Here is a 13,469-nt window from a genome sequence, read left to right on the forward strand (position 1 = left end):
GAAAATCAATACCATACGGTGGATAGTTGGCTCGAGCCAATGATGCAATGTTATTATTATTCCCATTATCCACCAAAGAGTCACCAAATATAAAGTAACAAGGGGCTTGAGGAGCACAATTCACACTATTAATCAAAACCCACGATAGCAACAAAATTGCAATGAGCCCACACTTGGCCATTTTCTCAGCTTGGAGAAGAGAGAAGAGAGAAGAGAAGAGAGATGAAGAGAGAATTGAGAGGTGGAGAGAGTTAAGGAATGTAACTGAGTTTATATAGAAAGAGAGAGGCGGCTTTGGTTTTTGGTTGGGGTGGGGTTTTGAGCATTTAACGCTATACGCGGATGTAACGTGCGTTCATGTGGGACTTGAGACTTGAGACTTGAGACTTGAGAGAGCAAATACTTGGTCTACGTTTGAAATAGTAGGAGGAGAGTAATTAATATGAGTAAAAATGAAAAGAGAGGATTTCTCTTTTTGGTTGGTTGAATTAAAATTAAATGAGGAGGGTTAATGAAATTCTATATATCTGGTAGTTGTTCGGTTTGGAGATGCAATGAAATACCCTTAAAGTTCTCCCACACCGATTGTACTATAATATTCTAAAGTAATTGAATGGCTAGCTACTATTTGTTATCTTGCTTTTTTAGCCGTCTCATGTGTCACAGAAACTCCTATGCAAGAAAAATGTGAACTCATTACTTTCTTTATCCATCTAAAATTTCAAATTTAAGCCCCTACATTTTCCTTTCAGGGTGACACTAGGAGCACACCTCCAACCACACCCCCTCTCTCATTTGCTACAGTGCACCGCGCTCCACATGTGATTTTAGATTTTTAAAATCACATGTGGGGCCCGGTGCACTGTAGCAAATGAGAGAGGGGGTGTGATTGGAGGTGTGGTTGAAGGTATGCCCCTATCATTTTCCTTTCATTAAACATCCAAAAAAAGAAAGGAAAAAAAAAGGAGATCACTGCCATTAACTGTGCTAGCTCCAGTTTCCCGTCACGTGGTACAATATCAAAAATCATTTTCATGTCTGCTTGGATTAATTGGACGGCATGGAGAAGCTTTTAATTAACCAATGAAAGAAGGTTATCAAAACAAAGAGAGATGATGATGATGATGATGATGACAACACTTTAAAGGTTACAATAAATAAATAAATAAATAAGGCGCTCTTAACGCATATCACTGTCTAATAAAACACCTTAATGATAAGTCCGAACATCATCATTGGAGTTGGGCGCTGTCGGCTGCTCCCTAATTAAGCTGCTAATCCATTCATCGATCGATGATAAAAAAAAAGACCAACATTTCCCAAATAAGAGAAAAAGGAAACAAATGACATGTCTCTTATGAGAAAAAGGAAACAAATGATATCTGCTAATCCATAGTAATGCCTAACGGTTGGTCGACGCACGAATCCCAAGTCCGTTAAACCAACGGTTAATAAGTAGAAGAAGTGTACTTCTATATTAAAAAAAACGCATTCGTAGAAATATTTGGAAGAAAAAGGGATATTTAGCTGCAATACGAGCTTTTTTACTTTAGCAAAGTCAGTCCCCACCGGAGATTCAAAGAGTTCGAACACCTATTTCAAATGCGCATCACATTTTCGCGCGCGCAGCAAGGTTATGAAAATCCGCCAGAAGCAACCGGACGAATTGTATGTGCCGATCGCCATCTAACCAATAAGCCTGTGGGGTATTGAAGATCCGCAAGCTGTTTTAGCACAATGCCAACTAAATCTCGTCATCAATGCGCATACACAGAGCACCGTATAACTCTCCCCTGTAGGCCTAGGTCAGGCTGGGACTTACAATTTGCGCTCAGGATCTTAAAAAACTGTGGCTGATCTGGGGTGCTCCCTGCAATGAAAACAAAAGAAGTTGTCAACTTAATTGTCATCCCATACAAAGTCAATGTAGCAATAACTCATAAAGCAGAAGGTGAAATATGGGGTCAGATGAGGAGGCTGCAGAGTTACACGCAGGTATTGCTCCTGTAAATTGACAGAGAATGTAAAGGAATTATTACTACAGAGATATTAAACGGGGGAAAAAATGAAAAAAAAGAAGGAAAAGGTAAGGCCGAGGGAAATGTAACGGGTAAAAAACAGCAGTCACCAGTAGGTAACAAAGTAGTAATTGTTCAAAAGATTGCAGACTTTTAACTAGCATCAAAGGGAAGGTAATTTTGCAACAGCACGTGAAGAAACAAGAAAAGCTATTAATTACACGCTGTACCCTTCACATGATCTTGTAACTGCTCACCGCTAGAACCCACACACAAGAACTAATTGGTACCATTGCTCTATCAAAAGTCCGCACCTATCGTTAAAATTATTTATGGTGGGAAAATGACATATGAAGGTTTAGAAGAAGGTGATGCTTTTAAGTAGAGATGAAGATGATCGGTGCAATTTCACCCCCCAACAGATCTCTATCCGCAGCTGCGAGTTATGGAGACCAAAGACTACTTTTTTGCTCAGGACCCTGTTCTTTCAAACTAGTAAGATTAATAGAGCAGTATACAATGTTATACCCGTTGGGTCGCAGGGGCCTGTGAACTAAAATGTACTGATACTAAGCAATGTTCTAAATATCGGCTGCCAGAGACAAAATGGAACAGAAAATTTTCATATCGGATGGTGCATGCCGGGGATATGTCACAGATATTTAATAAATATAGGGGCATCATATTGGATGATATGTACATTGTATATATATATATAGAGAGAAAAATAGATATGCTTGGTAACAAGCACAAATTTTGTACTTGGTAGTGAGGTGTCATATTCTCATCTACTCATTCCAATTCCCAACAACTCCCCAACCCGTGTGAATATGGACTCCGATTTTAATGAGTGGAGGGAAATATGTCATCTCACTACCGAGCACAAAAACTTGTGCTTGATACCAAACATACATCTCTCTCTCTCTCTCTCTCTCTCTCTCTCTCTCTCTGATATAAACTTATAATACAAAGAAAGCATTCACTATCCATACAACATGGCTGTGTTTCACACTGTGAGACTTTTACTGCATATATAGCTTCTGCTTCTAGGAGTAAAGGATTACAGTACACACACAACAAAAACTTAAAAGGAGAGACGAAATTTTCATTTGCACTGGCCGGGGATATTTTCCCAAGGCCCCAAATAAAAAACTTTCTAGTGTTCCCACAATAAGTACAAACTCTACTTCGCCCAAGGAGAGCCAGCCATAACAGATGGATCACTTTCCTTCCTATTCAAAGATCCCCCAGCTACGACACCCTTTCTTTTCCCCCATTCGTTTTGTTTACACATTTACAACCGCGATCCTGTACATGCTCGCAACGTAGTCCATTATCAAACTCCAAAGAGTATCTGCAAAAGTGTATTCTGAGGATATATAGAAAAATCTGCGTAACAAGTGATTCGAGGATATTGGGGAAAAAATTTGAAATTGCAGGCTAGAAGTTTACTCCAAAGTGAAAAATTACATCCTTTAATTAGCAAAGTTACGCATCTCTGCTCCTCCATGTGAAAATATCCAACAGGGGAAGTAAACACCTAGTAAAGAAACAAGATGCTTGAATAATTTCAAGAAATCACCCACAACTAGAAGCATGCCAAGTATATCTAACTAGTAATAAACATAGGAGGATAGGATGTGTGCATAATCTACTTTCATGAAGCTCACATACCCTGAGTAATGAACCAATCGCCAAACAGAACTGGTAGTGTGACACCAACCTCAATATTGTTTTACATAAGCTGTTAATATAGAGTGGTTGACATCAAAGATGCGGCCATGCATAAGATCTTTATCAGCCCTGTTCCTCTTACAGCAACAATCTATTCCGAAGCTGTGAATCGTCATGATTTTGTTGCAAATCATCAAAGTGGCTGCTTCACTGGATAGTTTGACAAAAATTAAAAAACGCCACTTGAGGCTGATGTCGGAAACACATAAGTAACATTGCAAAAGAAACAAAAAAAATTAGGAAGCCTTCAGAAAAGATACAATTAAGCAATCTTCGTATTACTTTTTCATGTTTCACTTTGATTGAACTTCAATCCCAAATTCATCCTAAAGGCAGCCTTGGACAATCTATTATGTGTCAGTAGAAATTTCAACGGACAAATATTTGAAATAGTTACCCACAGAAATAAACTCACCTCGATTTTATTCATAAAAACCAACACAATTTCAGCCACACGTCAGCGTCGTTGGCTGAAACAGGTCCGATTTTTTAAGAAAACATATGTTACTAATTAGACTGGGCTGCCAACCCCGCCTAATTAGTAACAAATATTTGAAATAGTTACCCACAGAAATAAACTCACCTCGATTTTATTCATAAAAACCAACACAATTTCAGTCACTTCAGCGCCGTTGGCTGAATTAGGGTCGGTTTTTATAAGAAAACATATGTTACTAATTAGACTGGGCTGCCAACTCCGCCTAATTAGTAGATCGTAGTTTAAAAAATCCATTGTCGGCAACCACAACTATTTTGGACTTAGTTCAAAAATAGCCAGGTTTGCCAATCATGGCTATTTTGGACGTACTAATCTTTACTAATTAAGCGGGGTTGAGAATCCTAGCTAATTAGAAAATGACATTTTTTTAAATCGACTCAATTTCAGTCTGTGCTGCGGTCATGGCTGAAATTGGAGTCGATTTCTGTAAATAAACTTAGAGATGGTTGATTTTGGTGAATAAGTACTAGAATGCATCTAGTTCAAAAAATTTGTCCAAGCTTCAATATCTAGCCCACGCTCCTACATAAGATGAAATCAAAGACAAGAAAACTTGCCATTGTACACAAAAAGCCCAAACAAAATATCCAAACTTCAAAGCTCGCAGTCAGCAGAACCAACGGGAGAAAACATCTCTTTTACCAAATAAATCAACCCATCTAAGTCTTTTGCTCCTACTTCAATCAAATCCTTGAGAAGCTCTCCCTCCACCACTTCACTTTGAAGCACCAGTATTGCCTCCTTCAATGGCCCCTATATCATTCAAAACAACTATCATCATCACAAAATTACCAAAAGTTACAGTCACGTTCATATATCTCAAAATTTGATAGATTGGCAGATAATCTGTTAGAGATCTAGGACAAATGTCCTAAAACTAGCTACAAGATGAAGGGAATTAAAATCTCTATAAACTCGCTAATTGACTCCTTACTAATCAACCCAGGACTAAATGGACCTTAATATACCACCATGCTTCCACAAAAAAGAATGCCAACAAGACAGGAGCGGATTCACCGTAGAGCAAAGTGACATCACCTGACATCACTTTGCTCTACGAACCCCAAGAATGCTGCTAAAAATCCAACCCAATAACCTATCATTCGAATACACAATAATGTATATGAGGGTGTAACATAATTTGACAGTGCATGCAACGCACTCGAGTCCAATTGCTATTATGTTACTAATAATGTATTCTATCTTAATAATGTGACAATGCACTTAGGATCCAGAAATGACAGTGCATTTGATAGCATTACACGGTGTACCCTTATCAGCATATTGTTAAAAAAATATCAAATCAATTTATAAGCATGCAAATGAATCCGAAATAAAAGAACAAAAAATCTGATATGATCGGGAGCAGTCGTGCAAGCACTGTCCTAGAAGATTGAGGACCCGCCTATCGCCCTGACGCAGATGATCCCCTCTCCCCTAGCGGTAAAAACCCTCGAAATCGGCTGGCCTCTATACTCGAGTGAGAGTAAAGAGTTTCTGCTCAGATGAAGATGGTGCCCAAAAAATAATAACGACAGAAATTCAATAGTGAGTTTTTGAGAGTGAGAGAGAGAAGACAGAAGAGAGCTTTCTGTTTTTTTTTTTTTGTCTTTCTGAATTGGATTAGAGTTGTATATATAGGATTCAGAAGCTCAGCCAAACTCGCCACATTCTCCCAAAAATCTCGAATCCGTTTAAACTTCCCACATCTACTCGCACGTTTTCCGAAACGTGTGCTAATTACCGAGTCAAAAGAAACGAGAAAACGTGTAAAATAGAGTTTGAAAAAAAAAACCGTGTGCGGTGCAGCGTGGCGCGCGCAGCGTGGCGTGCGTGCTCGCGTGTTATGCAAAGCCCAAACAATAGAAAGCCCAAAACACCCCCTTCTTAGGGACCCTCAAAGCCCATAGAGAGGACAAACAATTTAAACTCTCAACTATTCACCAACTTAGTCCATGTGGGGACTATTCATTGAAGGCAAAATTGCCTTTTCTCCTCTACGAGGTCAACAATCCCCCGAAAATGCAATATTTGACTGAAAACTTCAAAATAATAATCAATAAATCATAAAACAAATATAGGTTGGACAACATTTCGTATCGTGAATTCGGGAGAGGTAGCTTTCGGTTTTGAACCTTTCCTTAATGGGTTCATCGTAACCCGAGGGACATAATGAACTAGGCATTGAATAAGACCCCTTGTACCAGGTATTGATGAAAACACAAAATATATCTTCATCTATTAAGCAAAGCGGGTTGAGCGTTAAAAGTCATGCTCACAATAGCTGACTTATGAGAGTTTCTAAGAGTTAGCCCAGCCCCCCCAACCGCGGTCATCACGGTTCCTCTCACATAGGTAAGTCTTCCAAGAATACTACAGCTGGATATCATACCCTCCATAATACATGTGTTGGACTTATTAAAAGTAAAACTCAACCTAACCAGCTGTATCATAAGAGCATCGTCATCATAGAGAATGGGTAGTAGCAGATGCTACCATAATGATATATGAATATATCTAGGTCAATGCTCCACACGAGTGTCACTAGTCTAGCTTGTTTCTATCACATTGAACCTATATTAGAACTACGTCTCCAAATAAAGGTTGGGTTCCCGCTGTCAGTGATCTCATCTATGGGCTTAACCCTATCTCCCTCGATGAATCCAGAACCATATTCCTGAATAGACCCTTAGTCAAAAGGTCAGCAAGTTTCTTTTCAGACTTTACAAATGCTAGAATCACAACTTTGCCTAGCAGGCATGTACAGATTTATATCTTATTTGAATATGCATGTTAAGTTTTTTATTAACATGCACTTGTTTCAGAAGCTCTATGGTGGATCTAGAATCAGAGCAAATAGAAATTGGCGGAGAGGGTTTAGGGATCAAATGAAGTTCAGAGAGTAGATCTTTTAACCATTCTGTTTCTGTGCAAGTGGTACTAAGAGTAATCAATTCAGACTCAATGGTGCTCCTGGCAATTACTGTTTGCTTACAAGATTTTCAGGATACAGCTGTACCACAAAAAATATATATATCCAGGTGTAGACTTTACACTGTTAAAATCCGTGACCCAGTTGGCGTCACTATACCATTTTATTGTATCGGGGTACCCAGTGTAAGTCAAGCAATAGTCAATTGTGCCTTTCAAGTATTTAAATACTCTCTCTAAGGCAATCCAATGATTTTTGCTAGGGTTGCTGGTATACCGACTCAGTCTCCCTACAGCATAAACTATATCGGGTCTAGTCCGGTTGGATATGTACAAGAAAAATCCAATCAGCTGATAGTTCAGCTGGGAGACATGTTCACCTTCATTCTTCTTCAAAGATATGAAAGAGTCATAAGGTGTAGAGATAGGTTTAGAGTTATGAAAATTGAATTTGATCAGCATTTTCTCAATACTATGAGAAAGACTTAAGGATATTCCTCTAGTATCTCTAGTGGTTTTCATTCCAAGTATCATGTCGGCAAGACCTAAGTCTTTCATGTCAAAGTTCTTGGAGAAATAATCATTAACCTTTAGGATTTCTTTAAGAGTTGTTCCAAAGATAAAAATATCATCAACATAGAGACAGAGGATGACATAGTCATTGGTTAACACTTTGAAGTAAACACACTTGTCGTGTTCATTCACAGTGAAACCATATTGTGCAATGACTATCAAATTTGTGGTGCCATTGTTTAGAAACTTGTTTTAAACTATACAAAAATTTAACAAGTTTGCAGACTTTATTTTCCTGACCTTTGGCAATGAAGCCTTCAGGTAGGTTCATATAAATTTCTTCATCTAAATCACCATTCAGAAAAACAGTCTTGACATCCATCTAATGTATGGTCATCTTATGAATAGCAACAAAGGTCAATAATACTCGAATAGTTGAGATTCGGGCTACAGGGGAATATGTATTGAAATAATCTATACCTTTTTGTTGAGTATAGCCTTTAGCTACTAATCTAGCTTTATATTTATCAATAGAACCATCTGCTTTAAGTTTCTTCTTGAATATCCACTTACAACCAACATGTTTACAACCTGAAGGTAAGTCGGTGTATCCAAATATGGTTTTCCATTATAGATTTGATTTTATTATCAATGTTTTCTCTCCAGAAAGGAGATTCAGGGGAATCCATTGCTTCCTTAAAGGAGCTTGGATCACCTCCAACAAGAAATGTAAAGAAGTCTTCTCCAAAATCCGTTTGAATCTTATCTCTTTTACTTCTTCGATGTTCAATATCTAAAGGTTGAGAAGAACTAGAAGATGGTCGATCAGAAGGAAGAGATGATATAGGGTAATCTGTGATTTTGGATTTCAAAGGAAAGATGTTTTCAAAGTAGATTGTTATTGGCCTCTTTATTTTGATGATGTTTAACAAACAATTTACCACTAATGTTGTTTGTCTAGTGTGTGTTTATCTATTTATTGTAGATAAACAACAGGTTGGAGGATGGATGGAATTGAGCTTCAACGATCATATCCAATGGAGGTTGGTGGAATAGTAGATTGAAGCAAATACTTTCAAGTCTAAAAGCACTTCTTAGCTTCATCCGTAAGTTTACCAAGAAGAGCTTATTGAAGATCAAGATTATAGTTTGGGTATATTTAGTTTAGGTTTATATTATGTGTGTTGGTACTTTAAACTCAATCATATACACACACATTATATTGGTTTTTATGTATATATATAGTTATATATATACACATTATAGTTTTGGTTTCTATGTATATATAGTTATATATATCCATACATGTTTTGGTTTTATAGTTTTCAAGTTTTAATATGAAACAATTAAATACAATTGAAAATACATTTCTTGTTTCATACTTATATGCATATATATGATTTTATCAATATCAATTTTATTTAGTTCAATGAAATCATATTTATTGTTTCTGAAAAGTTTGCAAAATATGTTTATCAATATCAATTTTATTTAGTTCAATGAAATCATATTTATTGTTTCTGAAAAGTTTGCAAAATATGCGATTTTGTGAAAATATTGTATTCTTAGTTTTTGGACTTAATAATAATCATATACATCTTTTATTAAGTCTACAAAATTATTTTGTAATGTTTCAAAACATGGTTAAGCTAAAATGTCAAAACTTGTGTTTACATTTTTATGTTTTGGACTATTTTGTAAAATGATGATATTTTCATTTGGGAGGTCCTTTTTAAAAACCAGTATTTGTAAGATATTTATTATCATGTTTACAATTATTTCCCAAAGTTTTATATTTTTCTGATTTTATTTGCTATTTTTAAAAGAGTTTTGAAAATCAGATTTCTGTTTAAAACAGACAGTGTGTATGTCTTGAGTCGACTCATGAACAGTGTTGAGTCGACTCATAAACCGTTGTGTAGTTTACATTGTTTCTGACGAGTCGACTCATAACATCATGAGTCGACCCATCAGGTTGAGTCGACTCATGTCTGTCATAAGTCGACTCATAAACTATGCTGAAAAGTGTATTTTATTTCTGCTGAGTCGACCCATGCATGATGAGTCGACTCATGATTTTTATGAGTCGATCTAAAAGTTGGTTTTTAGCCTGTAACGGCTACTTATGAGTCGACTCATGAACAGTACCGAGTTGTGAGTCGACTCATAACACTGTAACGGCTATATTTTCAGACTGTACTATTTTTAGATTTTTGATCTTTTTACAGTGTTTTCTCTTGGCTTTAGGGTTCCTATAAATACCCCCACATATCCTCAGTTCCAAATATCCAAGAAAAGTTTAAACAAGTTTTTAAAGGGTGTTTAAGTGTGTTTAAGTTTGGTTTAAAGTTTGTTTGGTTTGTGAAGAAGCTTTCACAAGTGGAGGAGATCATCTACATTGTTTGAACTTTATTTTAATCCATCTCCCCATCTTATTTTTCAGAGAAGAATTTCTAAACTCAATACTAGCTTTGTATTAATTATTTGTTGTTTATCAGTTTATAATTGATTTTCTCATTGCTTACACACACAACCATTGAGCTTATTGTATTTGCATACATTGTATAATTGGGTTGTGGGGAGTTGTATCAATTGAGAGTGAGCTTAATTGAGTTCTCGTCCATTGTAGAGAACAACCAAAGTTATATTCGTGCCTAATTGTGTAGATCACCTTGTAATACACTTGTACATCGAGAGAAGTGTGTTGTGAGAGACGGGATCGTCCTAAGAAGAGTGGGGTAGGTAACAATACCTAGAAAGAGGTTGTAATTCCTAACACTTGAGGGAGACACGGACTAGAGACCAACACTTGAGAGGGTGTAAAGTGGGATTGTAAGAGTGTGAGATTGTAAAGTTTTCGGTGAACTAGAAAACCGAGTGTGAGGTGTAAACGTTATTCGGGTGAGCGTAGAAAACCCGATTGTGATAGTGGAGATCTCCTCGAGGTGAGAAGCGAAAACGTAGGTCGTGGGAACTGAATTCTGTTTGTGTGATTGCATTGGTGCACTTATTTTTATGTTCATATCTTATATCGTCTTTGTATATTGTTTGTTGCTTATATCGCCCACTATCTAGTTTAGATTGTTTACTCTTATGTTGTTTGTATATCCTCGCATATATCTCATAGTATATCTCATTGCTAGGATATTTTTCTTTGTTCATATTGCATATTCTTGCTCACAACATATTGTATATCTTGCAAGAATGATTTATTAATAAGTTTTAATTAGCATAAAATCGGATTAGATTAGCATAAGACCCTAATCACCCTCCTCTAGGGTCTAACAATTGCATCTCTTGCTTCAATGATAGTATTGTTGGATATGTCACTGATGTCAGAGTTAATGACTAGAAATCTGTAATAGCCCCAGAAAAAATAATAAAAAATTAAAATAATAATAACAATATATATAATATAATATATATATATAATCTTATGTCAGTGATTCCACCGCTTTACCATGTCGATAAAGTTCCACCGCCTCACAGTAGTATATAAGGGAGGCAAGGGTGGAGAAATTCGGGTTAAAAAAAAAGAAAAAAACTAAGGTATAAACTCTCTTCTTCCTTGTTTTTCTTTGATTTAAGAATTTAATACTTAATGTCATGAGAGTTTGAGGTATAACCCACTTTCAACTTTCATAGTAAGTTTTATTAAATTGAATCAAACTAGAATGAGTGAGGATGATAACTTGTTATGATTATGAAGTTAAAAATCTAGGGTTTGCAAATGATTTTTTTGTGTTTAGGATATACATGAAACGGACTGGAAAAAAAATATGTAGGAAAAGAAGAAAGAGAGGAAGCCAGTGACAGAAAAAAGGGAAAATCTAAGGATCTGGTTGATATCCAGGGAAAATAATATTTTGGGAAAATCGTGTCCACTAAAAGTGAGTTTATTTCTCACTAGTATTTTATAATATGAAATTACATGAATATTATATTTGATTTATCTTGAAATCGAAAAATAAATAAAATATCATTTTCATGTACATAAAGTTAAAAGGTGATTTGATCTACTCCTGTTGTGGCCTAAGCCATAAATACGATGTTGATTCCGTACAAGATATGAAAAATCAATTTGATTTTATATGAACTATGAAAAGTGAATTTGGTTCTTATGCAATTTCAAATAATTGTGGGTATTGCTTTATCTGAAAGCTTTTAAAGAAGCATTTTGAACGTATTTCAACAATTTAATGGATTCAAAGATTTTGTGTGACTTAGTATTTGATAAAAATAAAGAAAAATAAAATCCGTAAACTGTTTTAACTGGGATGAGGAGTTTTACCCTTGTCCACTTTATTTCAAAATATCTCTGTAAATTCTGATACGCAAGGTGTTACTCATTTGACAAATGATTCTCGATATTTTCAAACCCTCAAAAAGTCCACTATGGAGTGAATCTGCCTGTCATATGGTGAATGCACCTTTATTTGGCCCCTCTGTATTGGTCCTTCTGTATTGGCCCTTCTGAAATTTGTTCTGACCCATTTGTATTTGGCCAGTAGCCTATGACAATGTTAGGTGCATTCGATTCCCGAGAATTATCTGTTATGTGATGCGTTTTACGCATTCCCATGCTACTAGGCTATAATTCGTAGCTTTAATGTGACCTGTGAGGTAACTTTTACATTCATGAATAATTCATCAAGAATTACAATTCTGACAATTGACTGTGAAATTGAGAAAATAATAATCCTCTGGTTTTGTAAGAATTAGTAGTTCTTTTCTTTATTAATGTTTACCTTGATTCAAAAAGGGTTTGATTCTAGGAAATATCACAGTATATTCAGTTGCACGTAAAAAAATATAATTGTTGCATTCTTTCTTGAAGACGACAATATTATGATATTTGGTTCGTATTTTGCTATTTTAGAATTTCTGATGCAAAACTTATAATTCGTTATTTCTGGAAATTATCCTTATTATTATTTTGTTAGTTATCTAGGACCTCTAGTGGGAAATATTCTCACTGAGCTCTAGCTCACCCCGTTGTTTTTTTAATTTTTTTCAAATCCGGTGTGACTTCATTCTATCCAAACTTTTGGTTGTGACGCTTTGCTGAGAGGCGTTATATGAACAGCCTTCTTTTTGAATGTTACATACAGTTAAGAATTTACTTTATTTTGTAAAATGCTTATAACGGTGAGCTTGTGGGTTATAAGTACTGATTATATACATATATATATATATATATAGTTGCTTTGAACTTCTATCATCAGCAGGTTTATGAATATTTTGAGATAAACTATGTGAGACGTGTCAGGCTTGACTCGTGCATAAGACTTGTCTCGTGCACGAGTTACTGTTGTCGCGTAACCCGCATTTATGAATTTTTCGCTGCAATTTCAATGTGTGACAAAATATGTTAACATTACTATCTACTGCATATCCCATAAAAGCAGCATCAACAATCTTAGATCCAATTTTGCTCTTCTTAGGTTCGGGAATAGCTACCTTAGCCAAACAACTCCAAACCCGGAAGAAGTTAAACCTGGAGTTCTCCCCTTCTAATATTCATAAAATGTTATATCAGAAGATTTGTGGGGAATCTTATTGAGAATGAAACAGGCAGAAAACTTCACCCCAGAGATTTTCAGGTGCTCGTGAACTGAACAACATACAGTTCACCATGTCCATAAGGGTTTTGTTCTTTCGTTCAGCTACTTTGTTAGACCGGTGTATAAGAACAGTTACCTCATGAATAATATCGTGTTCTTGATAATATTCAGTCATTTCATTTGAGGTATACTCCCCCCCCCCCCCCCCCC

General features: G+C 36.0%; 1 protein-coding gene and 1 long non-coding RNA gene across 2 annotated transcripts in view; both read right to left on the reverse strand.

Moving 5' to 3' along the window:
* Positions 1 to 226, reverse strand: part of LOC109848949 (GDSL esterase/lipase At5g45670-like) — a 3,160-nt gene extending 2,934 nt beyond the window's left edge. Inside the window, exon 1 of the mRNA XM_020418723.1 lies at positions 1 to 226. This exon is cut by the window's left edge and continues 33 nt beyond it. Coding sequence (XP_020274312.1) covers positions 1 to 181 — 181 coding nt within the window. The 5' untranslated portion in view covers positions 182 to 226.
* LOC109849111 overlaps positions 2,226 to 13,469 on the reverse strand; it is a 21,163-nt gene continuing 9,919 nt past the window's right edge. Inside the window, exons 2-3 of the long non-coding RNA XR_002249002.1 lie at positions 3,471 to 3,902; positions 2,226 to 3,372 (exon numbers count right to left, since the gene is read on the reverse strand). This is a non-coding gene — a long non-coding RNA (uncharacterized LOC109849111). The remainder of the gene's footprint in view (positions 3,373 to 3,470; positions 3,903 to 13,469) is intronic.

Source organism: Asparagus officinalis, chromosome 1 (assembly GCF_001876935.1).
Source record: "Asparagus officinalis chromosome 1, Aspof.V1, whole genome shotgun sequence".
Lineage (NCBI taxonomy): Eukaryota > Viridiplantae > Streptophyta > Magnoliopsida > Asparagales > Asparagaceae > Asparagus > Asparagus officinalis.